Raw genomic sequence first — 26,786 nt, forward strand, 5'->3', positions numbered from 1 at the left:
ATATGGATAATAATACTGAGTTTCAGTTTTAAGCTTTTAAAACACAGCCAATATAGGGAAAAGACTTAAAAACTTCAGGGTATACTTGATAACTTCCAATTAGGAGCTCATTTTTGCCTATAGAAGTGAAATGACTGAATCACCAGTTTCTGATTTCTTTTTTTGCTTCAGCTAGTCTGTGGGTTAATTTACATTAAATTACTTATAAAAATATATATACCATTTCCTCCTGTAGAGTTACAGCTGGCTAGACTGCAGGAGCTGGGGTTTAGCATGGATGATTGCCGCAAAGCTCTCTTGGTGTGTCAAGGTAATTTGAATAAGGCTTTTTCCTTTATCTATTATCTTGATAAACAATAATGTTTGATAATGTTTATCTTTCCATTTCCTCCCGTACTCCCATGGATGCCTTAGTGAGCTGGAGTGTGTTTTGAAAGCCCTCTGTGGTTTTCTGTGGGCTGAATATAATCTTGGGCCAGTAATAATGGGATGCAGTATTTTATGGTGGACGTAAATGTGGGCTCTGGAGCCGATCGACTGCTTGGCTTCAGATCCTTGCGCTGTTCCCTACTGGCTCCTTGTTAGTGACCTGGGCAAGTTTGACCTCTCTGTTCCAGTGCTTCCTTACCTGCACAAGTGAGGATAGAAGACCTCCCTTGGTCCTTTGTTGCTAAGAAGTACTCTATGCAAAACACACAGCATGTGCCTTGTAGATGTTAGCACTGTTGCTACTGGGAGTGGTAATGGTGGTGACAGTGATCAGCTTGGCCATTGATCAAGCTCCTCTGTGCCTAGTCATGTTTCTTGTCAAATCCTCATTCCCTTGGTCGTGGCGTTCTTAGCCTCACTTCAGATGGGGAAGCTGGCCCAGATGGTTTGGTAAGATGGTTTCGTCTCAGGCTATGTTTTAGCGTGGGGCTGGGATGGGTTTAAAGCCAGGTGTGCCCATCTTCCTTCCACTGTGTCACACCACCTCTCCACCTCCCTCTGTGCTCTCCTTGTCTTTAAATCAGAGATAGAACAAAAACTGTATTTTTTCCTAGTCTTGATACTTGGGTGTGTATCCTCCCTTTTTATTTCTCTATGTACTATATACAGGCGTACCTTGGAGATTTTAGGGGTTTGGTTCCAGACCACCACAATAAAGAAAATACTGCAGTCAAGCAAGTCACACACAATTTTTGATTTCCCAGTGTGAATAAAAGTTGCTTTTACACTGTATTGTAGTCTGTTGGGCATGCAGTACCATTATGTCTATAAGAACAGTGTATGTATGCTGTTGGGAAAATGGTGCTGATAGACTTGCTCGACACAGGGTTGTCACAAATCTTCAATTTGTAAGAACTGCAGTATCAGCAAAGTGCAATAAAACAGTATGCTCATGTATCCAACAAATACACACACACACACACACACACACACACACACACACACACACACACACACACATATGTGCATGTGGTATTTATACATGTTGGTAGATTGTATTGCAAATACTTTATAGAATTACAGTTACAATTTTATTATTAATGTAATATTGGCAGCATTGTACCTTGTCATTAAAATTATTTGTAAACGATTCTTTTACATTGATCTGAGGATGTATTATAATTTATTCTTCAGCTGTTTTTCATTCTTTCATTATTATACACAATTCTGTTATTAATATTTTTGTGTATGAACTTTTGTCTACATCTCTTTTAGTTTCTTCAGTAGTGAGATTTAAAAAAAAATTTGTTTATTTGACTGCACCAGATCTGTTTATTTGACTGTACCGTTGGTACAAAGTGTCTTCGATGTTTGATATGGCATTTGGGACTTTTTATTTGTCACACGTGGGATCTTTTAGTTGCAAACTCTTAGTTATGGCATAAGGAGTCTTAGTTGCAGCATGCAGGATCTAGTTCCTTCACCAGGAATTGAACCTGGGCCCTCAGCATTGGGCACTCAGAGTCTTAGCCAGTAAAGCACCAGGGAAGTCCCTCTTTGGTAGTGACACTTGAAAGTGAAAGTGAAAGTCTCTCTGCTGTGTCCGACTATACAGTCCATGGAATTTCTCCAGGCCAGAATACTGGAGTGGGTAGCTGTTCCCTTCTCCAGGGGATCTTCTCAACCCAGGGATCAAACCCAGGTCTCTCGCATTGGTGGCGGATTCTTTACCAGCTGAGCCACCAGTGAGACTTAGTATAGTAAAAACTGGATCAGAGGATATAGATATTTTTTGAGGCTCTTTACTTGAGTCGACAAATCTTTTTCTGAAAGGATTGTACCAGGTTAAACTTTGACCACTTGTGTGGTCTTATCACATGATTGTTTGCATTACCTATCCTTTACCTCTGAAAACAATTGGAAGGTAGGCCTAATTATCTTATGTGCTTTAATTTCATTTTTTCCTAATCATCATTGCTTTTGGTGTAATTAACTTCATATCCCTTAATGTTTACATTTCTTTTTTTTTACTCTTTAACAATTCAAACACATTAAAAAATTTCTAAGAGCCTTTGGGATTTTTGTTACTCTTTATTTCTTTAGTAACTGAGGTTTAGTTCCACCAATAATAAAGACGATAATACCAACTAATGTTTATAGAGCCTCTGTTATATGCCAGACTCTGATCTGAGAACCTCCCAGGTGCTCACTTGTTTCTTCCTCATGGCAGTCCTATAAGTGGGTGCTGTTGGGCAGGGAGAGACCAAGCAACTTGCCCAAGAGCTGATATCTAGTCAATGCAGGATCAGAAGCCAGGCCATCTTGCTCCAAAGCCTATGCCCTGAACCACCCGCCACTGTTACATGCACTGGCCTCTGGTAATTTATAAGTATGGGGCTGCATTGCTTTGCTTTTCGGTTCTGTTCTTTTTTAGCTTTGGCAACCTGATTGTGTTCAGGGGGCTGTTGTTTAATAGTTTTACAGTACATACATGGTTGAGAAGACCAAGTATGTACAACCTAAGACCTTTGAGAACAGTTACAAAGCAGCACATCAAAATATGCAGAACTACATAGTGAAGATTAAATGCTTGAGTACCGAGTGGCACCTGGAAGTTTGGATCCTCTCCATTCCTCTTTCCTCCTCTCCTCCAGCAGATGTCACAGTAGAGGAAGGATGGCTTCCTGCAAGCATTTTGAGCCAGGTCATATGGTAAACTTGAGTAGAGGTGTGTAGTAAAGAGGGCCTTGTTCTGTTCGCTAAAAAAGCAGGATTCCTGTTATTGTGCTTCGTTTTCCTTGTTGTGTCTGAGACTACAATCTGGCATCAAGGTTCTCTTGGACTGTCTAGTAGGTCCCTATCAAATGTATTTCTCTGTTTCCCCTGTGAGTTGCTTGAGTAGCAGTGGGAACAGGTCCAACTGATCACCTTTCGATTTCACAGGTCAGCTGAAAAAAGCAGCCAGTTGGTTGTTCAAGAATGCTGAACCCCGGACATCCCTTTCCCTGGCCTCCAACAGTCAGCAGAGCCAGGGGGCGGCGCCGGCCCGGTTGATCTCGGGCGTGGAGATGAAAGCTGAGAGCGTGTGTATCTGCTTTATCGATGACTGCATGGACTGCGACGTGCCTCTAGCCGAGCTCACCTTCTCCCGTGAGTGATCGCCCAACCCTTAGGTTCATCTCCAAGATCGGCAGCGACTGCCGTCTTTTCTTCATGTTACTGATGCTCTTCCATACCTAATAGCATTAGCATGGGAGAGATTTAGATAATGGTTTTACATGTGTTTCCTATTATTTTTATTTTAAAGACATGTATTTATTTGCTATATGTGGCCTTCAGACTGTGGGTTGGGAATAACAGAAATTGTCGTTGATGAAATTTCTTTTCTGTTAACATGTGTCCATGCTTAATCACTAAGTCGTGTCTGGTTCCTTGTGACCCCATGGAGTGTAGCCCACCAGGCTCCTCTGTCCATGGAATTTTCCAGGCACGAATACTGGAGTGGATTGCCATTTCTTCCTCCAGGGGATCTTCCTGAGCCAGGGATCAAACACGTTTCTAATGTCTCTTGCATTGACAGGTGGATTCTTTACCACTATGCCACGTGGGATGTGCCACATGGGAAGCCATTTTTCTATAAACAGCCCTAGTTAAATAATTCCTGATCTCTCCATTTTGTTTATGTTTTCATGTCTCTAAAGATTGTAGTAGTTGTTGTTTAGTTGCTAAGTCGTGTCCAACTCTTTGTGACTCCATGGCTATAAGCCACCAGGTTCCTTTGTCCTTTGATTTCCCAGGCAAGAATACTAAAGTGGATTTCTGTTTTCTTCTCCAGGAAGGTGGGTTGCCATCTTCCCTGAGCCAGGGATCAAACCCATGTCTCCTGCATTGACAGGTGGATTTTGTACCTCTGAGCCACCTGTGGCTTCAGGGAAGCCCAAAGATTGTAGGGAGTACTGTTATTAAAGGGATTTAAAAGATAAGCATAGAAAATAGGGTTTCCATGCTATATGTCTTTTGAAAATTAAAAAATACAGAGGCTTGTTAGAAAGCTCACCCCATTGTCTCCTCCATAGGGCCAGATAGGAAGAGAAACCCTGTTCTGAGAGCTGTCCCTCAGCAGAGTGGGTACGACTGTAGAAGGGCTTTATCCTCAATCACATCATTGTAAGCCATGTTAGATGCAGCCACTAAAGAGAGTAAAGGAAAATCTCACTTCTGTGTTTACTTTTAATTTTCCATCATTTTGATCTTGTAAGTCACTTTTCCCTTCAAGGAAAATTCGATTCTGGAGATTTTGTTCAACCTTTTACACACTGTTTGGGAGTTTTCCTTTTCTCTGTGTTTCTAGGCACCAAAGGGCCACTTGATTAAAACTAACAATGGGAATTTTGACTGTTTGCGTGAGTGTCTTTTCTGCAGAAGATAATTTTTAATTTTCTATGGTAATCTTAACATTTTGAGCTAATATTTATGAGAGCATAACTGTTCTCATTACACTACCTTCTTTTCAGATATTCAGGAAAAAATGTGTTTTTTATGTTCCCTGTTGCTGGGGCTGGGATTGGTGGGGAGACAAATGAGGCATTTACCTTATTCACAACATTTAAAGGGCAACCACGAAAAGCAGTGATTAAGATAAATGATACTTTAATGCAATATTTTTAAAAGTCAGAATTTATTAAATAAAAATCCCATGATGAGCAAAATATCAATCTTTTGTGTGTTCTCCTAGAAGATCATTAGTATTAATTATAACTAATAGCTCTTTGGGCTTCTCAGTTGGTGCTAGTCATAGAGAACCGCCTGCCATTGCAGGAGATTTAAGAGATGCAGGTTCAATCCCTGGGTCAGGAAGATCCCCTGGAGGAGGAAATGATAACCCACTCCAGTTTTCTTGCCTGGAGAATCCCATGGACAGAGGAGCCTGGTGGCTTACAGTCCATGGGGTTGCAGCGAGTTGGACACAACCGAAGTGACTGTGCACAACAGGTCTTTATTTTTATTATGATAACATCAGTTTATAACACACAGCTTTCTTGTGTACAAGCTTGTATTTCACTTCTGTATACACCACAGTGTGCTCACTACCGAAAGTTTAGTTTCTCTCCATCACCATACAGTTGATCACCCTTGCTCCCACCTCTGTCCCTGCCCTCTGCATCTTTGTGTTTATTTTTCTAACATCTCTTTAATATGCTGTGTCAGCAACAGAAAGTTTTGGTTGTTTCCGCCCCACTGCTGAAATAAGATTTGCTTTCATTGCAGGTCTGAATTTTCTGCAGCATGTAAGAACTAGCCCCGAAGGCCACGCCCACTTCACCCTTTCTGGAGATTATTATAACCGTGCTCTGTCAGGTCAGTATAATTATCACGGGATTTAAAACATACACTTTAGCATTTGCCTGGGCCTATCTCTACATAAATCTTATATGAAGCAAAGGAGTGGGACAGGACAGGGAAAGATGAAAAATAAGGGCACGAGCACAAAAGGTACAGATTTTTTTCATATTTCTAAAAATATATTTGGTATGTCACAATGGAATTATTTAAAGTTTTCATAGTTAATTCTTTTTGATCCTGGAGTTTGGCTCATTTCAGAACATGAAATTGCTCAGTAGTGAAGGATCACTCATCTGGCCCTGACAGTAGCTAACTTTCAAGTGAGATTTAAGTCCACACACATTCTAAACTTAAGGCCTCGTCACTTCCTACTGGGCTTGTCTCTAGAAGAGCACTGAGTCAGTGACAGCACATAACCTGCCTTGCATGCGTACATACTGTCGCTTCAGTTGTGTCTGACTCTGTGTGACGTTATGGACTGTAGCCTGCCGGGTGCCTCTGTCCTTAGGATTCTGGCTAGAATCCTAGAATACTGGAGTGGATTGCCATGCCCTCCTCCAGGGGATCTTCCCTGCCCAGGAATTAAACCTGAATCTCTTACGTCACCTGTGTTGGCAGGCAGGTTCTTTACCATTAGTGTCACCTGGGAAGCTTGTAAATGAGTATAACCTGCCTTTTGTATTCCCTAAAGTAGAACGTGGTTGCTCAGGGCAAGCTGTTCTTCCAGAGACATAAACCTGGATACAGTGCAAGTCATTTTCGTATTTCTTTCCTTTCACTGGAAAGACCAGAGTAAGGATCTATGCAGATGGACATTCAAGAACAATCCAGTAACAGGGCTGAGCAGTTTGAGCTGCGACATTCTTTACCTTTAAAGAGAGTTCTTTGTAGGTCTGGACAGAGTAAACCAAGTAGTGTTGAGGAGCGGTTGCTGCCTTTGAAGTCAGTGGAAAATTAAGCTTCCAGTGTGTTTTGCTGCCTGCTAATTGTTCTAGAGTACGTGTCACATTCAATTTTATATGTTAGTTAACATTCTCCCTTCTCTGTTCTGGATTCACTTAAACGCCACACTCTTTTTTCCTAATTGTTCAAAATGTTTAACTTCAGAATAATGGTCCCAGCCCTACTAGTTGAGAGAAAGTTTTACAGGGCATATGGTAGCTATTTTTTTTGAGAATCATTTATTTTCCCAGAGCAAATATTGCTTACTTTTACAGTTGCAGGAACACATTCAGGTCACTAAGCACTAAATGGCGTGAGGAGATGAACGTACCAATGTTAAGCTACATGTTAGATTGGATTTGTATTAGTAAATCACCTCATCTATGGCCAGTGGATTGTGTTTAGGGAAAAATTAACTGGTTTTGAAAAGCCATCTTTAAAACCACAGCAAGATACCATTTTTCTCATCCAACAAATGAACAAAAAGGAAGTGTGACAGACCTAAGTATGGTGAAGATATGAGCCATAGAAGTGTCATTTCCTACGGTCAGAGTTGTAAATTGGGACAACCACTTTTGAAAACAATTTGACGTGACCTAGAAGCGTACTTGGCAACCCTTCAACATACTTCTTCTAGATCTGTGCCCTTGAGAGTCTCCTATGTGTCCTAGGAAACAAGTGAAAAAGACTGCTTCTAGTAGCGGTCTTCCAAATAGCAGCAAAGCTGGAATCAAGTGCAGTATCTCTTAGCGGTAGAATAGATAAAGTGGTATGTTCATAAGTGGATTGGAACTCAGTGGTGAAAATAATGTGCCACAGATATATGGCATCAATGTGAGCGGATCTCAAAGACATGTTATTGATCAAAAATAGAAACTTGCAAAAGAATACACACAGTTGGATTCTATTTATGTGAAGATCCCCTACATTAGCAGGACACACTAATGTATTTATTCTTCAGAAATGTATGCATGGGTGGTAAAACTACAAAGAAGAACCCAGGAATGATTAAAAATTCAAGCTAATGGGGTCAAGTGGGAGAGGTTTGGTGGGGAGTGATACTCAGGAGCTTCAAAAGCACGTATAATGTTCTGTTTCATAAGCTGAGTAGAGGGTACATGAGCGTTTGCAGTGATTTTATTCTTTAAACCATACATAAATGTTGTTTAAATATACCTTTTGTACATATGACACATTTTAAGATGAAAATTTCGAAAAACTTAATGAATTGCCAAATATACCTATTTATTCAACCAGTGATTCTTGATGTAAGAAGGTAATTAAATTTAATAGTTACTTCAGCCACTGACACTATTTTTCCAACCTGAGTCTGAGACTTTTTTGAGTGTATCAGAAATGGGGCTTGCCTGCTCTTTAATAGAAAAGGGCACCTCCCGCCTGCCTGCCTTCCCCCCACCTCTGGAAGACCATGGTTGTGGTGTATATGTGTTCTACTGCCTATGTCCTTGAGACAGCATAGACATCTGCAGGATAACCTGCAGCTAAAGAGGGTGCCTTCTGCGTGAAATCAAGTTGGAAATAGAAAGCTGTTATCCATAGTATGTCCACTTGTGAACGGTGTTCCCCTGTAAACTCTTGGTATCTGCTGAGCAGATGTCTTATTTCCTGTGTTCTGCTAGGCTGGGAGCCATTTATTGAGCCCTGGCCATGCTCCGTATCCTGGCAACAACAGGCCGCTAGTCGTCTCCATCCTCCTCGACTGAAGCTGGAAGCCAAGGCCAAACAGCGCTTGGATGTCAACATCACCTCTGTGCTAATTGGTGAGTGAAAGTTGTCTTTTGAACACTGGTACCCTTCTGTGCATAAATCCCTTGTCTGGAAGACTGTTAATTCTGGTTTAACAATTACTTGGGCCTGTACCAGACGTCACTTACTCCTCACAGCTGCTTTCCTGATAAACCCTAACTTGGCCTTATGGTGCTCCTCACCCAGTTTTTCCAGAGGTGGCATCCCACGCTGGTCCTCTCGGTGCTCAAGCAAGAGTTATGCCCTGTAAGAAATACCCATGTCCATGACGAACTTTCTCCCCATGATGCTTGGTCACTGGGGTTTATTAAATGTCCTAGAAGTGAGTTTAGATTCATTTCTCTCACCCTATTCACAGAATAATTCTTGAAATGTATGATTTTGATTGTCTTTAGAGCAAGGTCAGTTGTCTGTGCTGTTTCTCATCAATTACTCTGTTGATGTAACTCTAAAAATCACCGGGTTAACGGATTGTCAAGCTAATGGCATGAACTCTGAAAGTGTCTTTGAGAGCACTGAAATGTACACTCCTGGATTCGATGTAGTGAGTCAGAATCTTGTCCCTATACTTGTCCTTATATCAGAAGAATAGTAAATTATCACACAGTGAGATAGCGCCTTTGTTCACCATGAAACCTACTCACTGTTTGAGATACTGATCTGTAAGCTCTGATTTTTGGTAACACTGTAGTGTCTTGAGTGATAGTAACACATGCTACAGTTGTGCCTCAGTATCCAAAGGGATTGGTTCCAGCACCACACTCCCTGCCCCTCGCCTCCCCCGCCCCCGTCCACATCTGTGTTGCTTAAGTCCCTTGTGTAAAATGGCCTAGTACGGTGAATAGAGTGGGCCCTCCACATCTGCCTGCAGAGCCCGCAGACATGGAGGGCAGACTGTCCTGCAGATTTGTGAACTTTGTTCAGGGTATCTGTTGGGTTGAGTCTCGTAGAATATCCATTGGTTATTCCCTGTCAGAGTTAAGAGAATGTGTAGTGAAACGAGACCAGGAGTTTATTGATCCCCAGATTTTAAAAACACTGTTTTACATTTGTAGGTTTCATTAATACGAGCAATGTAATGGTAAATTGATCTCATGATTCTTCTATATTATTTTGGCTTCTATGTTATTTCTTATATAATTTGTTCATCTGGAAATTTAGATGAAGTTTGGGAAAGTGTTTTGAAAAGCCATGGTAAATAAGAGCTTACCTCAAACAAAAGAGTTCTATTGATATATTTCTTATGAGTATTTAATTTAAAATGTCTAATTAAAAATATCCTCTAAAAACCATTCTTGTCATTGGTAAAGCTGTTTTATTTTTTTAACCTTTAATTTCTTATTTCTAAAATTGTGCTGAAATCCAGAAACACTGCTGTGACCTCTTAGTGTTTAAAGAAATATAATTTCTGTAGCCAAATACTGGAGCTGAAAACCAGAAACTAATCATCCTTGTTTTAAAAAGTGTGATATTAAAAAAAAAAGTGTGATATTTTAATTAGTAAAGAAAGTCTTTATCCAAGTGTGGTACATAATAAGTTTGTTAACCTGCTCTTCCTGTTATAATTCTCCTGTTGAAAAAGTAAAGCCACTTCTGGAGAACTGTCAGCTGGATTTCAGCCTCCTGAGTTTGGTGGCCTCCTAGCTGGTCTTTCTTCCTCCAAACCCTGCCCCTTGGCATGGCATGCCATGCTCTTCACAAAGGAACTTGTTCTCTTTCCTAGATTTCTTTGCTATATCCTCCGTACCCCAGCATGTTGTACCAGAGTCACACCACAGTATTCTGTGTTCCCTAAGTGTGATGTGTGCCTTCATATCTTAAAGTCTTTGCATGTGCTGTTCTCTCTGCCTGGAATATCCTGTCTAGTCCTATTGGTAACCCTACCTGCTTCAAGACCCAGAACAAAGGTCCTCACGTCTCTGGTGATTGCCATGTACTTGGCTGTGCGCTCCTCCACTTCCGCCAATGCAGAATAAACCTTCCCCTGTTACATGCTCCCATAGCATTTTGTTTGTATCTTTCTTTTAGCTCCTTTCACATTGTGGGATAGTTTTGTGGTGACGGTTGTTTTGCTAACGTTCATTTCTTTCAGTGGAGCATGAGGTTCTTCAAGAAACCAGCTTTCTCAGAATCTAGCATAGGGCCCCGCATTTAGGCAGGCATTTGATAAAAGCTTGTTTTGCTGAATTGAATTGGCCTGACTTGAACTCTCAATCTTTACCACTTGTGTTCTCAATACCTTTGGGGAATTTTTCCTAGACCAATACATAAGTACCAAGGAATCGTGGATGGCAGATTACTGTAAACAGGACAAGGAAGTAGACCCCACCCCATCTGAAGACTGGATGGGCTCGTCAGTGGATCCTCCATGCTTTGGACAAAGTAAGATTTTTCTCTACACATGTGTGACTAAATCACCTTTGACCCCAATAGCCATGTTTCAGTGAGAATTTAAAATAGAACCATCATTTTCTATGGAAAACCTACAGGAAGTTCTGACTGCCTTCTACAGTTGTTTTAGTCTGTGGAAGGGACTTTCTTTTTCTGGCACAACACGCTGAACTTTTCCTCTCAGCTCTCATTCCACCATTGTGGGAGAAGAAGGACTCGCCCTGCACCGTTCCTCAATTCCGGTCACATGGCACATAAACTGGGGTACCTGGAAATGCACTGGGGCGGCCGATGGTCAGTTTGTATTTTGCTCAGCAGAACAGTTTAATTGACTGGGCTTTGGGCCTCGATCTTGAAGAACATCTTTTCAAGTTTCTAAATCTAAAGATTAGAGAGTTTGGATATATTCTTGAAGAGGGAGGGCGGGCTCCCACGTGGAAGCAATTGTTTCAAGGGGGGGCCTGTACTATAAAGGAGAAAAGAATTGAATGCCCAGCCTCTGAAAGATAGAGAAGTCAGTGTGTTCTCTGTTAACAATGTTTTCTTTCCTTATTTAACGCTTCACCATGGAGCTCTGATTTCCTCAGAGCTGGGGAGGTTGTGATGGCCAACGGCATGGTCCTTAGTTGTTCCACAAGCCATTGTCATCCAAATTCAACTCAGCCCCAGCTCTTTCAGTGTGGTTTCTTTGGAGAGTCTTGGCCGGACTTCACATAGCTCATGAATACTTAACTGTTCCATCTGGTCTGCAAACGTGTCACGGGAAGATGGATTTTCTTAGTGTACGAAGTATTTGAACTGGTTCGTCTCTCCTTAGGGTGTATAAATGGATTTTCTATCTGCCTTGTACTTCTTGAAGGAGGAACAAGGCCACGTCAGCTCTGTTTGCTCTGTGTGTTCCCAGACTGTTGCTTCTGAGTCTCAAGGCCATTGCTTGGAAGCCAGGGCTTCTCAGATATCATCAGTTTCAATTCTAGCTCCTCCTCTGACCTTCCCCATTTGTGTGTTGAGAGAATGTAATGGAGTCTACCCAGAAGGCTCTAAATAATCTTTGTAATATGCAATGTGTCCTAGAGAGTATGTTTCTAAAAACATTATTCATGCAGAGGGATCTTAAATCCAGACTCAGTGCAAACACTAAGAAGGCTGAATCTTTTGGATTTTGATGAAGGACTTTCTTTTGTCTCTCTCCCACTGCTCCCTTCCCCTTTTATTTTAACATCTCCTCTTTCTTTATAGTTAATAAGCTACCGTATGTATGGTAAATGCCTGTGTTAAATTAAAGCTAGATTTTTATTTACTTATGGATTTTTGTGGTTACTTAGGCTTATAAAGTTTTAATACATCTTTTTAATTAGGCATGAGTGAATATACCTAAATTTCCCAACTCTCTTCTTATTGAGACTTCTTGGATGATAGTATAGCAAGTGGGATTTTATTCTTCTACTAGGCCAGCTAAAGTAATTGTTGGGCATTTGTTTCCAAGGTCAGTCGGTTTGGATCTTGTTGAACCAATCACAAACCTTCAGCTCTTACTCTGGAATATTTAGTAATGATCCCCCCCAGATTTGTGCATTTTATTCAGGCCAGCTTCAAAATAAGACCTTGAACTGGAGGTTCTTAATATGAAGTTCAGCCTAAGGGAGCCACTGATTTCTTACTGTTTCTTTAGCTGGGAAAGAAAATAACGGCCTCTTTTTTGACATTATCACTGGCTTTGTTCAGAAAGGGCTGAGATTCCATAGGTAAACCTGGATGGCATGGCACCTTAATTCATTAGTTTTGTAATCAACGACCTTTTATGGAAATGTTAAAAAAAAAAAAGTTCTAGAAATGTCCATGTTTAACATGTAAATAAGACCATGAGGTAACTCCTCTACTGAGACTGTAGCCTTGGAACATGGGCTGATTCTTCCCCCTTAAATTTTTGAGACCCGTGGGGGGTAGCTTTGTGTTGCTACCGCCATTTCCAATTGGAGCAGAGTAGCTCCCACTGAAATCTGTACTGCTTGTTTTTGGTTAACTTTTCTATGCCATGTGAGAACAAGCATGCTTTAAATTAAAAATCCTCAAAAGGCTGGTCATTCTGTTCAAGTGAATGTGAGTACATTTTCTTTCCCCAACAGAGAAAAAAAGGAGCATGCTCTGTTGACACAGGCTCCACAGTAAAAGCCAGCATTAAAGCTGTCTGGCTCACCTCATCAAGTACTTCGTGAGCGCCTAGTGATCACCACAGGAATGAGCCAATAAGTGCATGATGCTTGCTGTGTTTGTAATGTACACTGTTTGCGCTAATGTTTTGGAGACGAATCTTCTTTTTTGCTGTATTGATTCTCACCCTCTAACTTTGTCTCTCCTGTCTACCAGGCCTCCCCCTTGTCTACCTTAGAACTAGGAGTACAGCCAGTCTGACTAACCTAGAGCACCAGATCTATGCTAGAGGTACAGTACAGCCAAGCGAGGGCTTGCTTTATTTTCCTGTTTTAAGAACTGCCTCGTACATCTTATTTTCTGTGAACACGGGAGCCAAATGGGGGTATACCCAGTTATGAGTACTTTGTTTTAGTAACAGGAAAGATCATTTCCAACTAATGGACAAAGTGCCATCTTGTATTAGAAGGAAGTGACGTGCTGTTCTTATTCTGTCTCTTGCATGTGCTTTTTAACCTTAGTGAAAATAAAATCAACTCTACCGTGTATGGTGCAGAAACATCCAGTGTCAGTTAGAGGTGATGTCTATTCTGAAAAGCAAATGAACGGAAGAAAACCATCCTCCATCAAGCCCTGCAGCGAGTCTTTGTTTATAGACTACTCTGAATGTTTATTCTTATGGTAATGCAAAGGGCAGTGTGGACTAGGAGCTATGATGATCAGGAATGGAGCTCAGAAAAAAATTTCCAGTAAATAATTGCTTAGACACAAATCTTAATTTCCTTAGAAATGAATTGAGGTTCTTAGGAGGTAGAAAAGAGAATGTTCTTTGTTTCTATCTCTGATCCTTTAAGGGTTCTTGAGAATTTGACTGGTAAGTAAATATGAGAGGAAGACATGATAAACTTCAAGGAATTAGAATTCCAAAATGTTCAGTTCTTCTTTTGTGTGAAGGAGTGCAGTTTAATGTGAATGATTTATGTTTGTTGTTGGCCACCACCACCAGATCCTGGGTCATAGTATATTTTGTAAAAATACACCTTTTGAGCTTCCTCTACTGGGAGTTCAGAACAGGGATATTAATAAATGAGGGCAGTACTATGATTTTTTTCTGAAAGGTTTTACTCAGATTGATGTTTGTGAGGAGGGCTCCCAAAGTCCAGGTTTGATTCTTCATTTTTTCATGAATTTATACCTCTTAAGTTTTTCTATATCTGTTACTTCATCTTTTGGGCTAAGCAGAGCATTATTCCTGTGTAGCCCATGGGGACAGAAGCTCAGAGAGACTAAGTAATTTGCCTCCATTCACATGAGAGGCCTGGGACTTTATTTCTGATTTACAAGCCAGGTCCTTTCTGACAGGCTGAGCTGCTTAGAGCATAAGAACCCGCACTGTGTATAATAGTCACATTTCCCTGGGGATTGGGTCCACAGGGCCGACATTTCCTCAGCTGGAGCTGTTTAAGCTAAATGTGGACGTGAGGAGCTTGGGTTCTTTCAGCCTGTGAACCAATTAGGTCTGGTCACCAGAGGAGGTTTCTGAGGTCACCAGGGAGTCCTGTTCTCTTTGGTGAGCTTGGGGCTTTTGTCCTCTGGAGCTACGCCCAAGCCAGGTACACAGTTGAGCTGGACTCTAGCGTGGAAGATGTCCACTTCTTCCCCTGTGAGTTTAGATTTGTGAGCCCCTCCACATATTTTTATCCTCAGTAAGGCAGGCTTTTGAAGTCTCTGTGGGTATGTGCAACCTACACAATCAGCTTGGGGACCTTAGCAGTGTGCCTACCCAACCTATTTAATTCTACAGCCATATACTCGTGAATACCTTTATATGGGTTCCTAGCACTTTATTCCATGTTACAGTGTGATCAAAGCCATTTGCCACCTGTTCTTTTTAAATCTAATTTGCAAATGGAAACTTAGCGTCTGGCTCACAGTGGGATATGAAAGCACATCTGGCTTCTTTTCCTCTTGGGCCCTTTATCTCCTGCAGTAAAGTTGCTCTCTGGCTCAAGGAGAGGGAGGTTCCTTTCAAGGTGCCACAGTGAGTACTGTTTACCCTGCTGACAGCTCTTAAATTTTTTACTCCCCCTCTGCTCTTGTCAGCAGCCTCACAGCTACTCCTTAATTTTCAACTTGTTGAATACTGATTTTTTTTTTTTTTAATCAAGCCTTGGGAACTAAGTGAGGCCATTGGGATGAGAAATGGGCATATTCTACGTGGAGATTATATTTAGATGCATTTGGGGTGTCTCTAAAAAGCTAACCACTAAGTTGTGGGAACACGCTGGAGCCTACTCACTTACTTAGACTCCCCTGAGCCGTTGTTCTTACCAAAACAGAACTTATCTTAACCTGAAATGGCTTGTTGTGGTGTGTGTAGAGCACTAACTTCTGAAAACTTGAGAAGCTACAAAGGGAAAAGGAAACAGTGGTTACTTTTTAGAAGATGTGACGCTGACTTAGCCCTACTGCCCCTGTGCCATACCTGAGAGGTGGGAGAGGCAGGCTTTGGTGGGGTTGGCCTTGATTTTGCTGGCAGGAAACACACGGTTCTAGAAGATGAATTGAAATTTGCTGTAGTTTTCTTAGCCGGCAACTGCAGGCACCTCCAGCTGTCATTTTCTCCACAGCCGCAGACAACTTGGATCCTGGCCTTCCGAGGGCTGTCTTTGTGCTTTAAACCCAGACACAGTAAGACTGGGCCTCGCCCTGTTTTGTCGGCCGGGTGTGTATTGTTGAGCACTTCAGCCTGGAGGCTCCCAGCCCTGGGCTGCTGCTGCCTTTGTGGTTCCTGCTCCCACCTCGCTCTTTCTTTGTGTAGCCAGTAGAGGAAGCACAGGCCCTGGTAGGGGCCAGGGCCTCTCTGCTCCCAGGAGTGTGCAGCAGGCCGCACGGGCACCGGAGAGCCTTCCTCTGTCTGTTTCCAGTGTTCATAGTCAGGTCCAGCTCCCCCAGAACTGGATCACTTACAGTCTCGTATGGATCAGTGTTTCTCTCCAGTTTCCCCAATTAGAAGCTTCTTGGTTAAGGAAACCAAATTTTGTGTTCTTCTTGGCATCTCCATAGGACCCGCCTAATACAGATGGTGAGGATATCTGTGCAAGAAAAATGAGCTAAAAACTTCATTTAAATAGCTTTGGGATAGTATCTTTTTGAACTTCCAGGGAGGAAAACCCACAACTGCATATGTAAGAGAACAGGAAAGGATGTTTTTATTTTTTTATAAATGTGCTTAGTGTGACTCAAGGGTAACTCTTACACAAAAGAGAGCTTCCTGAAAGAAAAGGTGTTTTGGACAAAGTGATACAAGTACACGTGTTCTGTCTTGCTGCAGTTCAGGTTGTCTGTTTCGAATGGCTTTCTTGGGAGCAGTAGAGGTTCATGTCTGTCTGTCTTGCTGCCAGCTGTGTTAGGTCTAATGCCTGCTCCTGAGTTAAGGCCCATAAGATCACGGGAGAATTGTGGGGTGAGAGTTGTTAACCAGCACAGTCAGTTGTTGGGGGCCTGAGTCATCCCACAGTAGGTGGCAGAGTACGTGAAGATGTCCTGCTTGGCCTTCAGCACACCTGTGGTGCTTTGTTCTTTTTTCTCTCCACTATCAGCCTCTTTGCACAAGAGGCCGTGGTGGGCACTGCCTCCAGGTGTGGGGAGGGTCTCTGCCGCCCCGGTCAGGGTGTGTGCTGATGGCCTTCTGTTTGCTCACAGCAGAGATGAAAGCCCCCAAGCGCCGGCAGCCGTTTGTCCCTTTTGCTCTGAGGAATCATACAGGCTGCACTTTGTGGTTTGCCACACTGACCACCACGCCCACCAGGTAAGGACCACGCCATCTGTCACCCGGTGCCATCTCTGTCACCACAGGCTCCTGTGTACCAACCCAGCAGAGCAAGGCGGGCCCTCCGTGAGGCTCTTGGGATCCACTGCATTTGAATCAATAACGTGCTGTCTTGCTGAGACTTACAGTGGAGGTTCTGGTTCTACATAGAGTCTATAGTCAGAGAAGTAGATCTTGAGTCTGAAATATCCAAACTATGATTTTGATCCTGGCATCCATTGTTTTTAAAGTAAAAGTTGAGCAGTTTAAGGATGTGAAAGAAAAGTCACCCCATCCCTTCTCCTTGGTCTTCATTCTACTTCCCCCTTTAAGAGAAGCTGTATGCTATTATGGAATCAAATGTTTTGCCCGCTTTTCTTCCAGAACTGCTTGAAAATACCTCTCATATCCCTCACCTCCAACCTGGAATTTTCCAAACCTGTAGCATGTTTGAGTCCAGATGGAACTGGGTGGAGTTGGGAGGACAAATGAGTTCACCTAAGCCAAGTGAGAAGGCTTTCTAACAACTTTCTGCCGATTTAGACCTTGGCTCAACTCTCCAAATGCAAGCCGATCTTCCCAATTTAGTAGTGAAATGTATGAAATGAGGACCAGAATCAGTTGATTTGAGACGGTATTTCTCCTGCCTCCACCAAGTATGGTAGTGCTCCAGAAGAAACCTTTTTTTTAAAGTCAGTTGTTAGTTAATAGTCACACACTCACACAAAAAAAAGTCACTTAACTATTGGGTTGGCCAAGAAATTCATTCAGGTTTTCTAATACTACAGTTAAAAGTCACAACTAGCTTACATAACCCTTTGGGTACCAGACTCTACTGCTGGCAGCAGGTGATTCTGCAGTGATTTCTTTCAGCTATTTGTAGTTTCAAATGTTGTGATTGATCATGAAGTTAACTTGAGTTACTGACCTTTAAGGTCCTTTTTTGCAGCCAGGTTATATGACCTTATTGCTGCAAATTGCGTCCTGGGAAGGTTTCTGCTTCCAGCCCCGAGTTCTGGGTGAGAGGGAGGTAGAGAGAAAGAGGGACCAGCTGATACTGTCTGCTTTGGTTCCAGGGCTGCACTGTCTCACAGTGGGAGTCCAGGTGTGGTTCCGGAAGGGAACGGGACGCTTCTGGATGATGCTCACAATGTTAGCGAGTGGCGAGAAGTCCTGACGGGTGAAGAGATTCCCTTTGAATTTGAAGCAAGAGGAAAGCTAAGACACAGGTAAAACGTGGTTTTCTTTTTGCCTCAAAAAAGGAGGGGAAAAATATATATATAAGTAATTGTCCCTAGTGTTTTGCCTCTTCACTTTCCTTTGTTAATGACTTTAATGTTTTATTTTTAAAAGGTGTTTAGAAAACCAGTGTTTCCTTTTTAAAAAAATATAGTGACTATTTGGGAATACATTTCTTTCCATCAGTTATCCCTTTATTAGACATGTGAGGTGGTAACTGGTATGTTCCATGTAACTGCTTTGGGTAAAGCATAGACAGATCGTAGCTCTCCAGTTCATTGCATCCTAGCTGGTTTTCATGATGGAGTGGTAATGTGGTCTTATGAAAAATGTTATCAAAGCATGGTGAGTTTTAAGCTACACGTGTATGCTTTCAGCAAGCAGATGGTTTCAGGAAACAAAGCCGATAATGATAAGATGCTCTCATTCTTTTCTTTCTTAATATTTATTTATTTATTTGGCTGTGTCAAACCTTAGCTGTGGCACGAGGGATCCTCACTGTGTCATGTGGGATCTTCTGTTGTGATGCACAGACTCTCTAGTTTCGAGGCTCAGGCTCTTGAGTGTGTGGGCTCAGTAGTTGAGGCTTAGGGGTTTAGTTGCTCCGCAGCATGAGGGATCTTAGTTCCAAGACCAGAGGTCAGACGCATGTCCCCTGCATTGGAAGGAAGATTCTTAACCAGTGGACCCCCAGGGAAGCTGCTTAAGATACTCTCATTCTAAGAATAACTCACTTAGGGAGACTACTTGGTTGATGGACTCAAAACCACCAGCCAAAGGCTGGGAATAAATGTGAAAGAACATTGTGCCTGGTAACCAAGAGGGTGTAAAATGTGTAATAAAATGTTCTTTTACTTGCCAGCATTTTTAAGTAGAAGGGCTGTCTGGTAGATACTGAATAGTTAAGATTTTAGCGTTTGAGCCTCATTATCTAAAACTTAAGAGATTGGCTTCAGCCTTCTGTGGTCACATGTGTTCTTGATGCGTTGATTTCTTTGTATGCAGACGTGCTGCTCAAACACTTCTTCCTTCCGTATAGCTCTGTGCCTGTGCACATTACTCCCTAGTGGCAAGATTCTGAACTTGGGTGCCTCCAGTGGTTTTTAGGAAAAAAACAGTTTATAAAAAAAAATCACTGCGCTGGGCACATGTACCTGGAAACCATGTTAGAATTTCCAGGGAAGAGTGGTGAGCGTTTTTCTGTTCCACAGAGTTCCTGGAGAAGCTAATTATAGAACCATTCGCTATATTTCTTAATAAACACTGCCTCTGTTGTAGGAGCGGTTTGGCTTTTTTGTTATTTCCGTTTCCATGTTTTGTAACTTATTTCAAGTCCCACCTTTCTGCTTGAATTCATCGAAATAAATGCCTTCTCTGGTGTTTCCCCCTTTGGCATCCTGTCCCCCCACTCCCTGCCTCCTTCCCCCCTTCCCTTCCTGTCAGCCTCAAGTCCAATTCCTCATTTCAGGCTTCTGGCTTGAATTAGGCAGAATCTAAAATAGAATTAAATGTGCAATTTCCTCCCATTCCTCCTGTTCTGCCCACTGCCTTCTACTGCAGTTTCAGCAGAGCACGTTAGCCCTAAAACCCTGCGGGCTCTGTGTTTCATTACCTCGTCTGTAAGCTTCTAGGACCGAAGCCCAGTGACTGAGTGTGGTTCTGAGAGAAGCTGGAGATTCCACAAAAGAACCAAGGAGAAAATGTCGTTTTAGGCATTTCCAAGAGTGTGGTTATGTGATTACATTGCTAGCGCAGCATTTTCACTACCCCACTGTCCCACTTTTAGTTGATGTCGTCATTTCACGAAGGTTGAGGTGTAGGGGTGGGTGGAAGACGGACCCAAGCTAGTTCACCTGGTTTGTGTAGAGGGAGGGCAGCTGCCACTCTTGCTCAAGCTCTGTACATCTTGCAGTTTTGTTTTAAGCATAAGACGCAATTAAAAATATCCTCTTGATTTCCCTTGCATTAGGTAATCACCAAAAAGTTTGGCCAGCTGGGTTTTTATGTCATTATGCAGTAAATCCGATTTCAGGCTTTGCTCCTACTCCTCCCTCAGTAGGATTGTGCTTAATGTCTTTTTCTGTGTTCTGCCTGACAGACACACCCATGACCTCCGGATTCATCAACTGCAAGTGAGAGTGAATGGCTGGGAGCAAGTGAGCCCAGTGTCTGTGGACAAAGTCGGGACCTTTTTCCGATATGCTGCACCAGATAAAAATTCCTCATCCTCTACGGTGTGTGGCTGTGGCAAGGGTGTTCAGTGGCAGGGTTGTGCCTTGGCCGCACACCCTCAAAGCCAGGCAGTCAGACAGGCCTGTAGTAGCCTTGCTCTAGTGAAATTTTCTTTCTTATTTTTAACGTTTTATTTTATATTGGAGTATAGCCTGATTAACAATGTTGTAATAGTTTTAGGTGGCAGCAGAATGACTCAGCCATACATGTCCATTCTCCCCCAAACTCCCCTCCTATCGAGGCTATCATATAATACTGAGCAGCGTTCCCTGTGCTGTACAGTGGGTCCTTGTTGGCTATCCATTGTAAATGAAATTTTCTCGTTCTTCAATTTTCCTAGCGCTGGGAAGAATATCCAAGATTATTTTGGGTCAGTCATAGGCACTGGTAATCACCATGTAGATAAGCCAGCCAGTGGTTAGTTTTAGTAGAAAAACAGGACCTAAAATTGGCATTAATGCATATTACCCTACCTGTACAACTCGGATTTTATCCTCACCCAGACCAACTGGCACTTTACAAGGTTGCTGAACATACATTGGCTTTATTCCACATATCACTATGCTTCCTTTATAGTCTGTCTTCACTACACTTTTACAAGGCTACTCCTTGATCCTTCTAGCTCCGTGTCTCCAAATTCTCCTCTCTGGCATAAAGACAGACGTCCGCTGTTGTTTATTTTCTGGTCATGCATCCTCTCACATACCCTGGCCCTGATTTTACCCAGCTGTAGTTCTAGAGATTAGAGGCCAGCCTGGAGAATGCAGCATTCTTGACCAGAATGTGCAGGTGGAGGCTGGCATCCCAGCTGATACGACCACCGTGGGTGCTCTTGCCAGACAGTTATACTTCAAGGGGTAATGGTGCTCCTTGTTGAGTAGCCAGTGGTGACTAGGAAAGCGCACATTTGCAGAGACGTGGAAGCTTTCCTCATGCTTGCTCGCTTCATGAAAAATATTCTTGGAAGACACTGATGTTTTCATGGTCCATCTCGTGCCCCAAGTTTCTTAGAAAAAGAAGCTTTCTTTCAAGATGACTTTTTTCTGTCCAGGAACAAAAGGACTAATTCCCTCCAGAGATACCTTTCTATTGTCTTGATGCATCCTGGAGAATTTGGGGTATATTGAATGATTGTAAAAGGAATATTGCTTTTCCCATATCTTCCAAGATGCTTTTTCTTCACAGTAGACTGTACTTTACCTAAGAGTATTTATAAACACCGCCTTTGCAAACAACTTAAGTTGTCATTGAATTTAATGATGCCTGTGTCTTAGTTCTGTACTGATTCTTTGACTTTGGGGATCTTTCTTAGATTGGCAGCCCGAGCAGCAGGACGAATATTATCCATCCCCAGGTTTATGTGAGTATGATTTTTCTGTGTCACTGTGTTTACAGAGTGCACACATAGTTCCTGATGACCACTGGACTCTGTGGTTGGAATTTATCTTTTTCATTTTCTGTTAGTGATTTCCTTCCTTTGAAAAGAACTTGCACGGAAATGTTTTCACCTAACTTGGTCTATGAGACTGAATATTACAGGGAAGGAGAAAAAAAAGGGCAAATGTTTTGGTCCAAGGTCTCTTTTTCTTAAATATAAATTAACCTTTGTACAGCTATACATATTTTACAGGTTTTCCCCCAAAGGTCAACATGAAAGTAACTCAGAATGAAAAATAGTAAGGTTCTCCCACCATTTGAATTTTGAAACATCACCACAGGTTGGCATTAAAAGGCTGTTTTGTGGTTTTTGCTTATAATTTCTTATAAGCATAGTAAGTTTTAAAATGTGAAATTTCGGATAAGCATAGAGGCAACAAGATCAAGATTCAAGACAGTTGTTACTGGGCCCTCGTTCTCCAGGGCTTTGCTGGGCTGGGTCAGCGGAGGCTTTTGTGATGATTGTGTCGTTCTGATAACACTCTAGGAGGCTGTACTCCACCTTAAAAGAAATTTTTTTTTAATTTAAAAAATTTATTTATTTTTAATTGGAGGATAATTGCTTTACAATATTGTGTTGGTTTCTGCTATATCTCAACATGAATCAGCCATAGGTTTGTGTATGTTATCTCCTTCTTGAACCTCCCTCCCAGCCCACATCCCGTCCCACCCCTCTGGGTCATCACAGACCCCGGGTTGACTCCCTGTGTTACATAGCTCCTTCCCACTAGCTATGTATTTTATACATGGTAATGTATATGTTTCAGTGCTACTCTCTCAACTTGTCCCACCCTCTCCTGCCCTTGCTGTGTCATTAAGTCTGTTCTGTATGTCTGAGTCTCTATTCCTGCCCTGCAAATAGGTTCATCATCTTAGGTTCCAGATTCCATAATATGTGTTAATATACAATATTTGTTTTTCTCTTTTTGACTTACCTTACTCTGTATAACAGACTCTAGGTTCATCCACCTCACTAAAACTGACTCAAATGCAATCCTTTTTATGGCTGAGTAGTATTGCATTATGTATATGTACTCCAGCTTCTTTATCCATCCCTTTGTCAACTGACATCAGGTTGCTTCCATGTCCTGGCTATTGTAAATAGTGCTGCGGTGAACATGGGGGTACATTTGTCTCTACTCTTCCTTTGCATTAGAACTTCCTGGAAGCTTTGGTTTAAAACATGGATCTTTTCCTTTGGTTGTTTATTAGGTTGGCTTTCACATACTGTTTATTTTAATGAAAAAATTGGGAGTATAGAACGCGTAGATGTCATGTCATTTGTTTCTCCAATAAGAAAAAAAAGCAGTGTCAATATATTCTGAGTACTCCAGAGTAATAGTTTTAAAAACCTTCTATTTTACCTAATGTGAAATATTACACTTAAAAAAAAAAAAAAAACACCCTAAATTCTTGGCACATGGTAGTAGCACAAAGTGTGTGTTAAATGTGTGCATGGACATGTGAACACAAATAGGAAACAGTGGCTGCACCTAAGACCAGAAATAAATCAGTTTCCTCTAGTATCTTGGATGGCATCATTGACTCAATGGACATTGAGCAAATCCCGGGTTTTAGTGAAGGACAGAGAGGCCTGGCATGCTGCAGTCCATGGGGTTGCAAAGATTCGGACATGACTGAGTGAGTGAACAACTAGTATCTTGAGTTTGATGAGCCTTGGTGTCCTGTTTAAAAAAAGAGTAATTATTGAGCAGAACTTAGACAATTATCATTGTGAAGTTTTTTTTTTTAAGTTCTTTGAAATCCAAATGTTGACTTTTTATAGGCATGTCAACAAACAGTGTATGGGCATATTGAGTAAATTTCATCACATTTAGGAAAAAAAGTTATTCTTCCTATGAAAGGCATGCCAGAACAAACAACTCTTCAGAATTGGCTGTTATAATAGTGGGTATTAAAGGATATTCACTCCTATTAAAGCAGAGTTGTTTTAGAGCTTAATGACCCATTTCACTGAAGATACATAGTCATAGTAAGATGCTTTATGTAGGCCTTCTGACCAGTATTATTATACTTTGCATGATTTTCAAAAGCCACACTTTTTTTTACTATTCCTCTCTTTTCCATAGTTCTCTTCACTCCCACCCGTCCGGGTCGTCTTTGCAGTGACCATGGAAGGCAGTGCTCGGAAAGTGATCACGGTCCGATCAGCCCTCATTGTGAAGAACAGACTGGAGACGCCAATGGAACTGAGATTGGACAGTCCATCAGCTCCAGACAGTGAGTTCTGGCACTGCCTCCCATGCCCTGAGCTGGACTCTGGGGTGGGAGACATGTCTCAGTGCTGACACGTGTTTCTGTGGCAGAGCCTGTGGTCCTTCCTGCCATCATGCCAGGAGACTCTTTTGCTGTGCCTTTACACCTTACTTCTTGGCGACTGCAGGCCCGGCCCAAAGGACTGGGCGTGTTTTTCTGCAAAGCTCCTATTCACTGGACCAATGTAGTGAAGACTGCTGAAGTGAGTAGCAGCAAACGAGAATGCCACTCCATGGACACGGAGAAAAGCCGGTTCTTCAGGTAAGCATGGTGCGGTAGTGCCATGTAGATTTTGCCATTTTTTCCCCTTTATGCTTTCTCTGAGGACCCTTAGTGACTCAGTTGTGCTTGTTGTAAACCCTAAAGTTCTTACTGCTTAAGTGTTAAAGTTCATAAGAATTCAAGAGTTAATCCTGGGCAGGAGAGTGGCTGTTACTTACCACCTAATATTCATGGGAGAAACAACCACAAACCCAGTACTCACACATGCGCGATTAGAAAGTGGTCTGTCTGCATCAGCTTAAAGAGAAGACATGGAAAGGGACTTCCCTTGTGGTTCAGTGGTTAAGAGTCCAACTTGCAATGCAGGGGATGCAGGTTTGATCCCTGGTCCAGGAACTAAGATCCCACGTGCCACAGAGCAACTAAGCCCGAGTGTCCCATCTAAGACCTGATGTAGATAATAGATAAATAAGCGTATGTGTATGTATATGTGTGTGTGTGTATATATTATATATATATACATTTATTTATTTATTTTAAAAAGAGAAAATATCTGGAGAGGGAAGAAAAAAGAATGACAAGTTCTCATTCCTACATTGGGGAGGGAAATCCTAGAGGGGGGAATTTTTCAAATAACAGATTTCAAAGGAATTTGGGTAGAGGTGCACCTAATACTGACTTTTCTTGGGAACTTTGACAAAATTATTATGTAGACTCCTCATTTCCTCTTCTGAAGAGTACAAGTAATATGTTACTAGATTCAGTGTTAGAAAAAATACTGGATTGCTATTGTGAGATCTTTCTAAACTTTAAACTTGTTTAAATGAGAGATGATCAGCTTTAGTTTCCTTTGTAGCAAAGACAGGCATTTACTTAGTTTAAGAAGATGATAAAGGAGAACAAGAAGAATATGAAGAATGCCAGTATACCCTTTATCCGGGCTTCCCTGATAGCTCAGACGGTAAAGCGTTTGCCTACAATGCGGGAGACCAGGATTCAATCCCTGGGTCGGGAAGATCCCCTGGAGAAGGAAATGGCAACCCACTCCAGTGTTCTTGCCTGGAAAATCCCATGGACTGAGGATCCTGGTAGGCTACAGTCCATGGGGTCACAAAGAGTCGGACACAACTGAGCGACTTCGACTTTCATACCCTTTATCCAGATTTGCCAGTTGTTAACAAACTACCTCTCTTTCGGTGATTTACAAAACAAAAAAACCTAATAAAGATATAAATGGTTTTGAACAGTGCTGTTAGGCAGCTTGTCACAATTGGCATTTATGGAACACTTTAACCATTGATTCCAATTGCATTTTTATTTCAAGTATCTGTGGACATTCATCAGAAGAGACCATCTCCTGGGCTATAAAATGAAGATCAACAAATATTAAAGAATTGAAACCCCTCACAATGTATTTCATTATTATGATAGTTATTAAGTTAGACACCAGTGACAACAACGTGCTTACAAAACCCCAAATATTTGCAAATTAAGCAATACATTTCTAAATAACCTGTGGGTTCAAAAGACATCACAAAGAAAATAATATTTTTAAATGAATACTAAAGAAAACCAGACATATTAAAATATGGGGGATGCAGCAAAGGCAGTCCTAAAGGGAAATGTGTAGCTTTTAATGCTCACATGAGGAAGTCAGGAAGACGTAAAATCACTGCTCTAAACTTCTTCCTTAATGTAGAAGAGCAAACTAAACACAGAGAAATAGGAAAATAAAAGTATGAAAATCAACAAAATAGAAAATAAACAATAAGAAGAATCTACAGTGTCAAAATTGGCTTTTTGAAAAGATTCACAAGCTTGATAAACCTCTAATAAGACCAATCATGTTTTGAGGCAAGAAAACACAAATTGCCAGTATAAGGAGTAGAGAAAAAGGAGAACTGCTCTAGACCCTACAGATATTAAAAGATTTGTTATAAACAATTTTATTTAAATCCACTCTGGAAGGATAAATTTTTTGAAAGATACAGATCACCAAAACTAACACAAAGAAGAGATAGTAAACTCAAAGAACCTAATATCTATTAAATAAATTTAATTTATAATACAAAGGACTTCACACAAAGAACGTTAGGACCATAAAACTTCACTAGTGAATTCTACAGACATTTAGGGAAGAAATCATACAAGCTCTTTGCAGACTCTTTCAGAAAGTATGGGAGGAGGAAATAGTTTTGACTTATTTTATGAGGCCAGCATTCCTGATACCAAAAGTGATATAGTTATTATCAAAAAAAGAAAAAAAAACTGCAAACTAGTATTCCACCATGAAGAGATGCAAAAATTCTTAACAGAATACTCCCTAATAGAATCCAGGGAGTAAAGTTTATCCTAGTAATATAATAAGCTTAACATTAAAAAATTGATAAATTTTTTTTTTAAAGCATGTATGTGTTAATTGCTCAGTCATGTCCGACTCTTTGTGACCTTATGGACTATATAGCTCACCAGGCTCCTCTGTCCATCAGATTCTCTAGGCAAGAATACTGGAGTGGGTTGCCATTCCCTTCTCTATGGGATCTTC

General features: G+C 41.5%; 1 protein-coding gene across 11 annotated transcripts in view; it reads left to right on the plus strand.

Moving 5' to 3' along the window:
* VPS13D (vacuolar protein sorting 13 homolog D) overlaps window positions 1-26,786 on the plus strand; it is a 269,200-nt gene that overhangs the window by 84,794 nt on the left and 157,620 nt on the right. For 6 of the 11 annotated variants that reach the window (XM_070474310.1, XM_070474311.1, XM_070474312.1 and 3 more), the window contains 12 exons: window positions 236-310; window positions 3,373-3,579; window positions 5,698-5,787; window positions 8,355-8,495; window positions 10,741-10,863; window positions 13,240-13,314; window positions 16,729-16,834; window positions 17,911-18,063; window positions 20,172-20,307; window positions 21,618-21,665; window positions 23,833-23,983; window positions 24,070-24,280. In XM_070474310.1, coding sequence (XP_070330411.1) covers window positions 236-310; window positions 3,373-3,579; window positions 5,698-5,787; window positions 8,355-8,495; window positions 10,741-10,863; window positions 13,240-13,314; window positions 16,729-16,834; window positions 17,911-18,063; window positions 20,172-20,307; window positions 21,618-21,665; window positions 23,833-23,983; window positions 24,070-24,280 — 1,516 coding nt within the window. The remainder of the gene's footprint in view (window positions 1-235; window positions 311-3,372; window positions 3,580-5,697; window positions 5,788-8,354; window positions 8,496-10,740; window positions 10,864-13,239; window positions 13,315-16,728; window positions 16,835-17,910; window positions 18,064-20,171; window positions 20,308-21,617; window positions 21,666-23,832; window positions 23,984-24,069; window positions 24,281-26,786) is intronic. The other 5 variants (XM_020897781.2, XM_020897857.2, XM_020897934.2 and 2 more) reach the window with 3 other exon arrangements.

Source organism: Odocoileus virginianus, chromosome 11 (genome assembly GCF_023699985.2).
Source record: "Odocoileus virginianus isolate 20LAN1187 ecotype Illinois chromosome 11, Ovbor_1.2, whole genome shotgun sequence".
Classification (NCBI taxonomy): domain Eukaryota; kingdom Metazoa; phylum Chordata; class Mammalia; order Artiodactyla; family Cervidae; genus Odocoileus; species Odocoileus virginianus.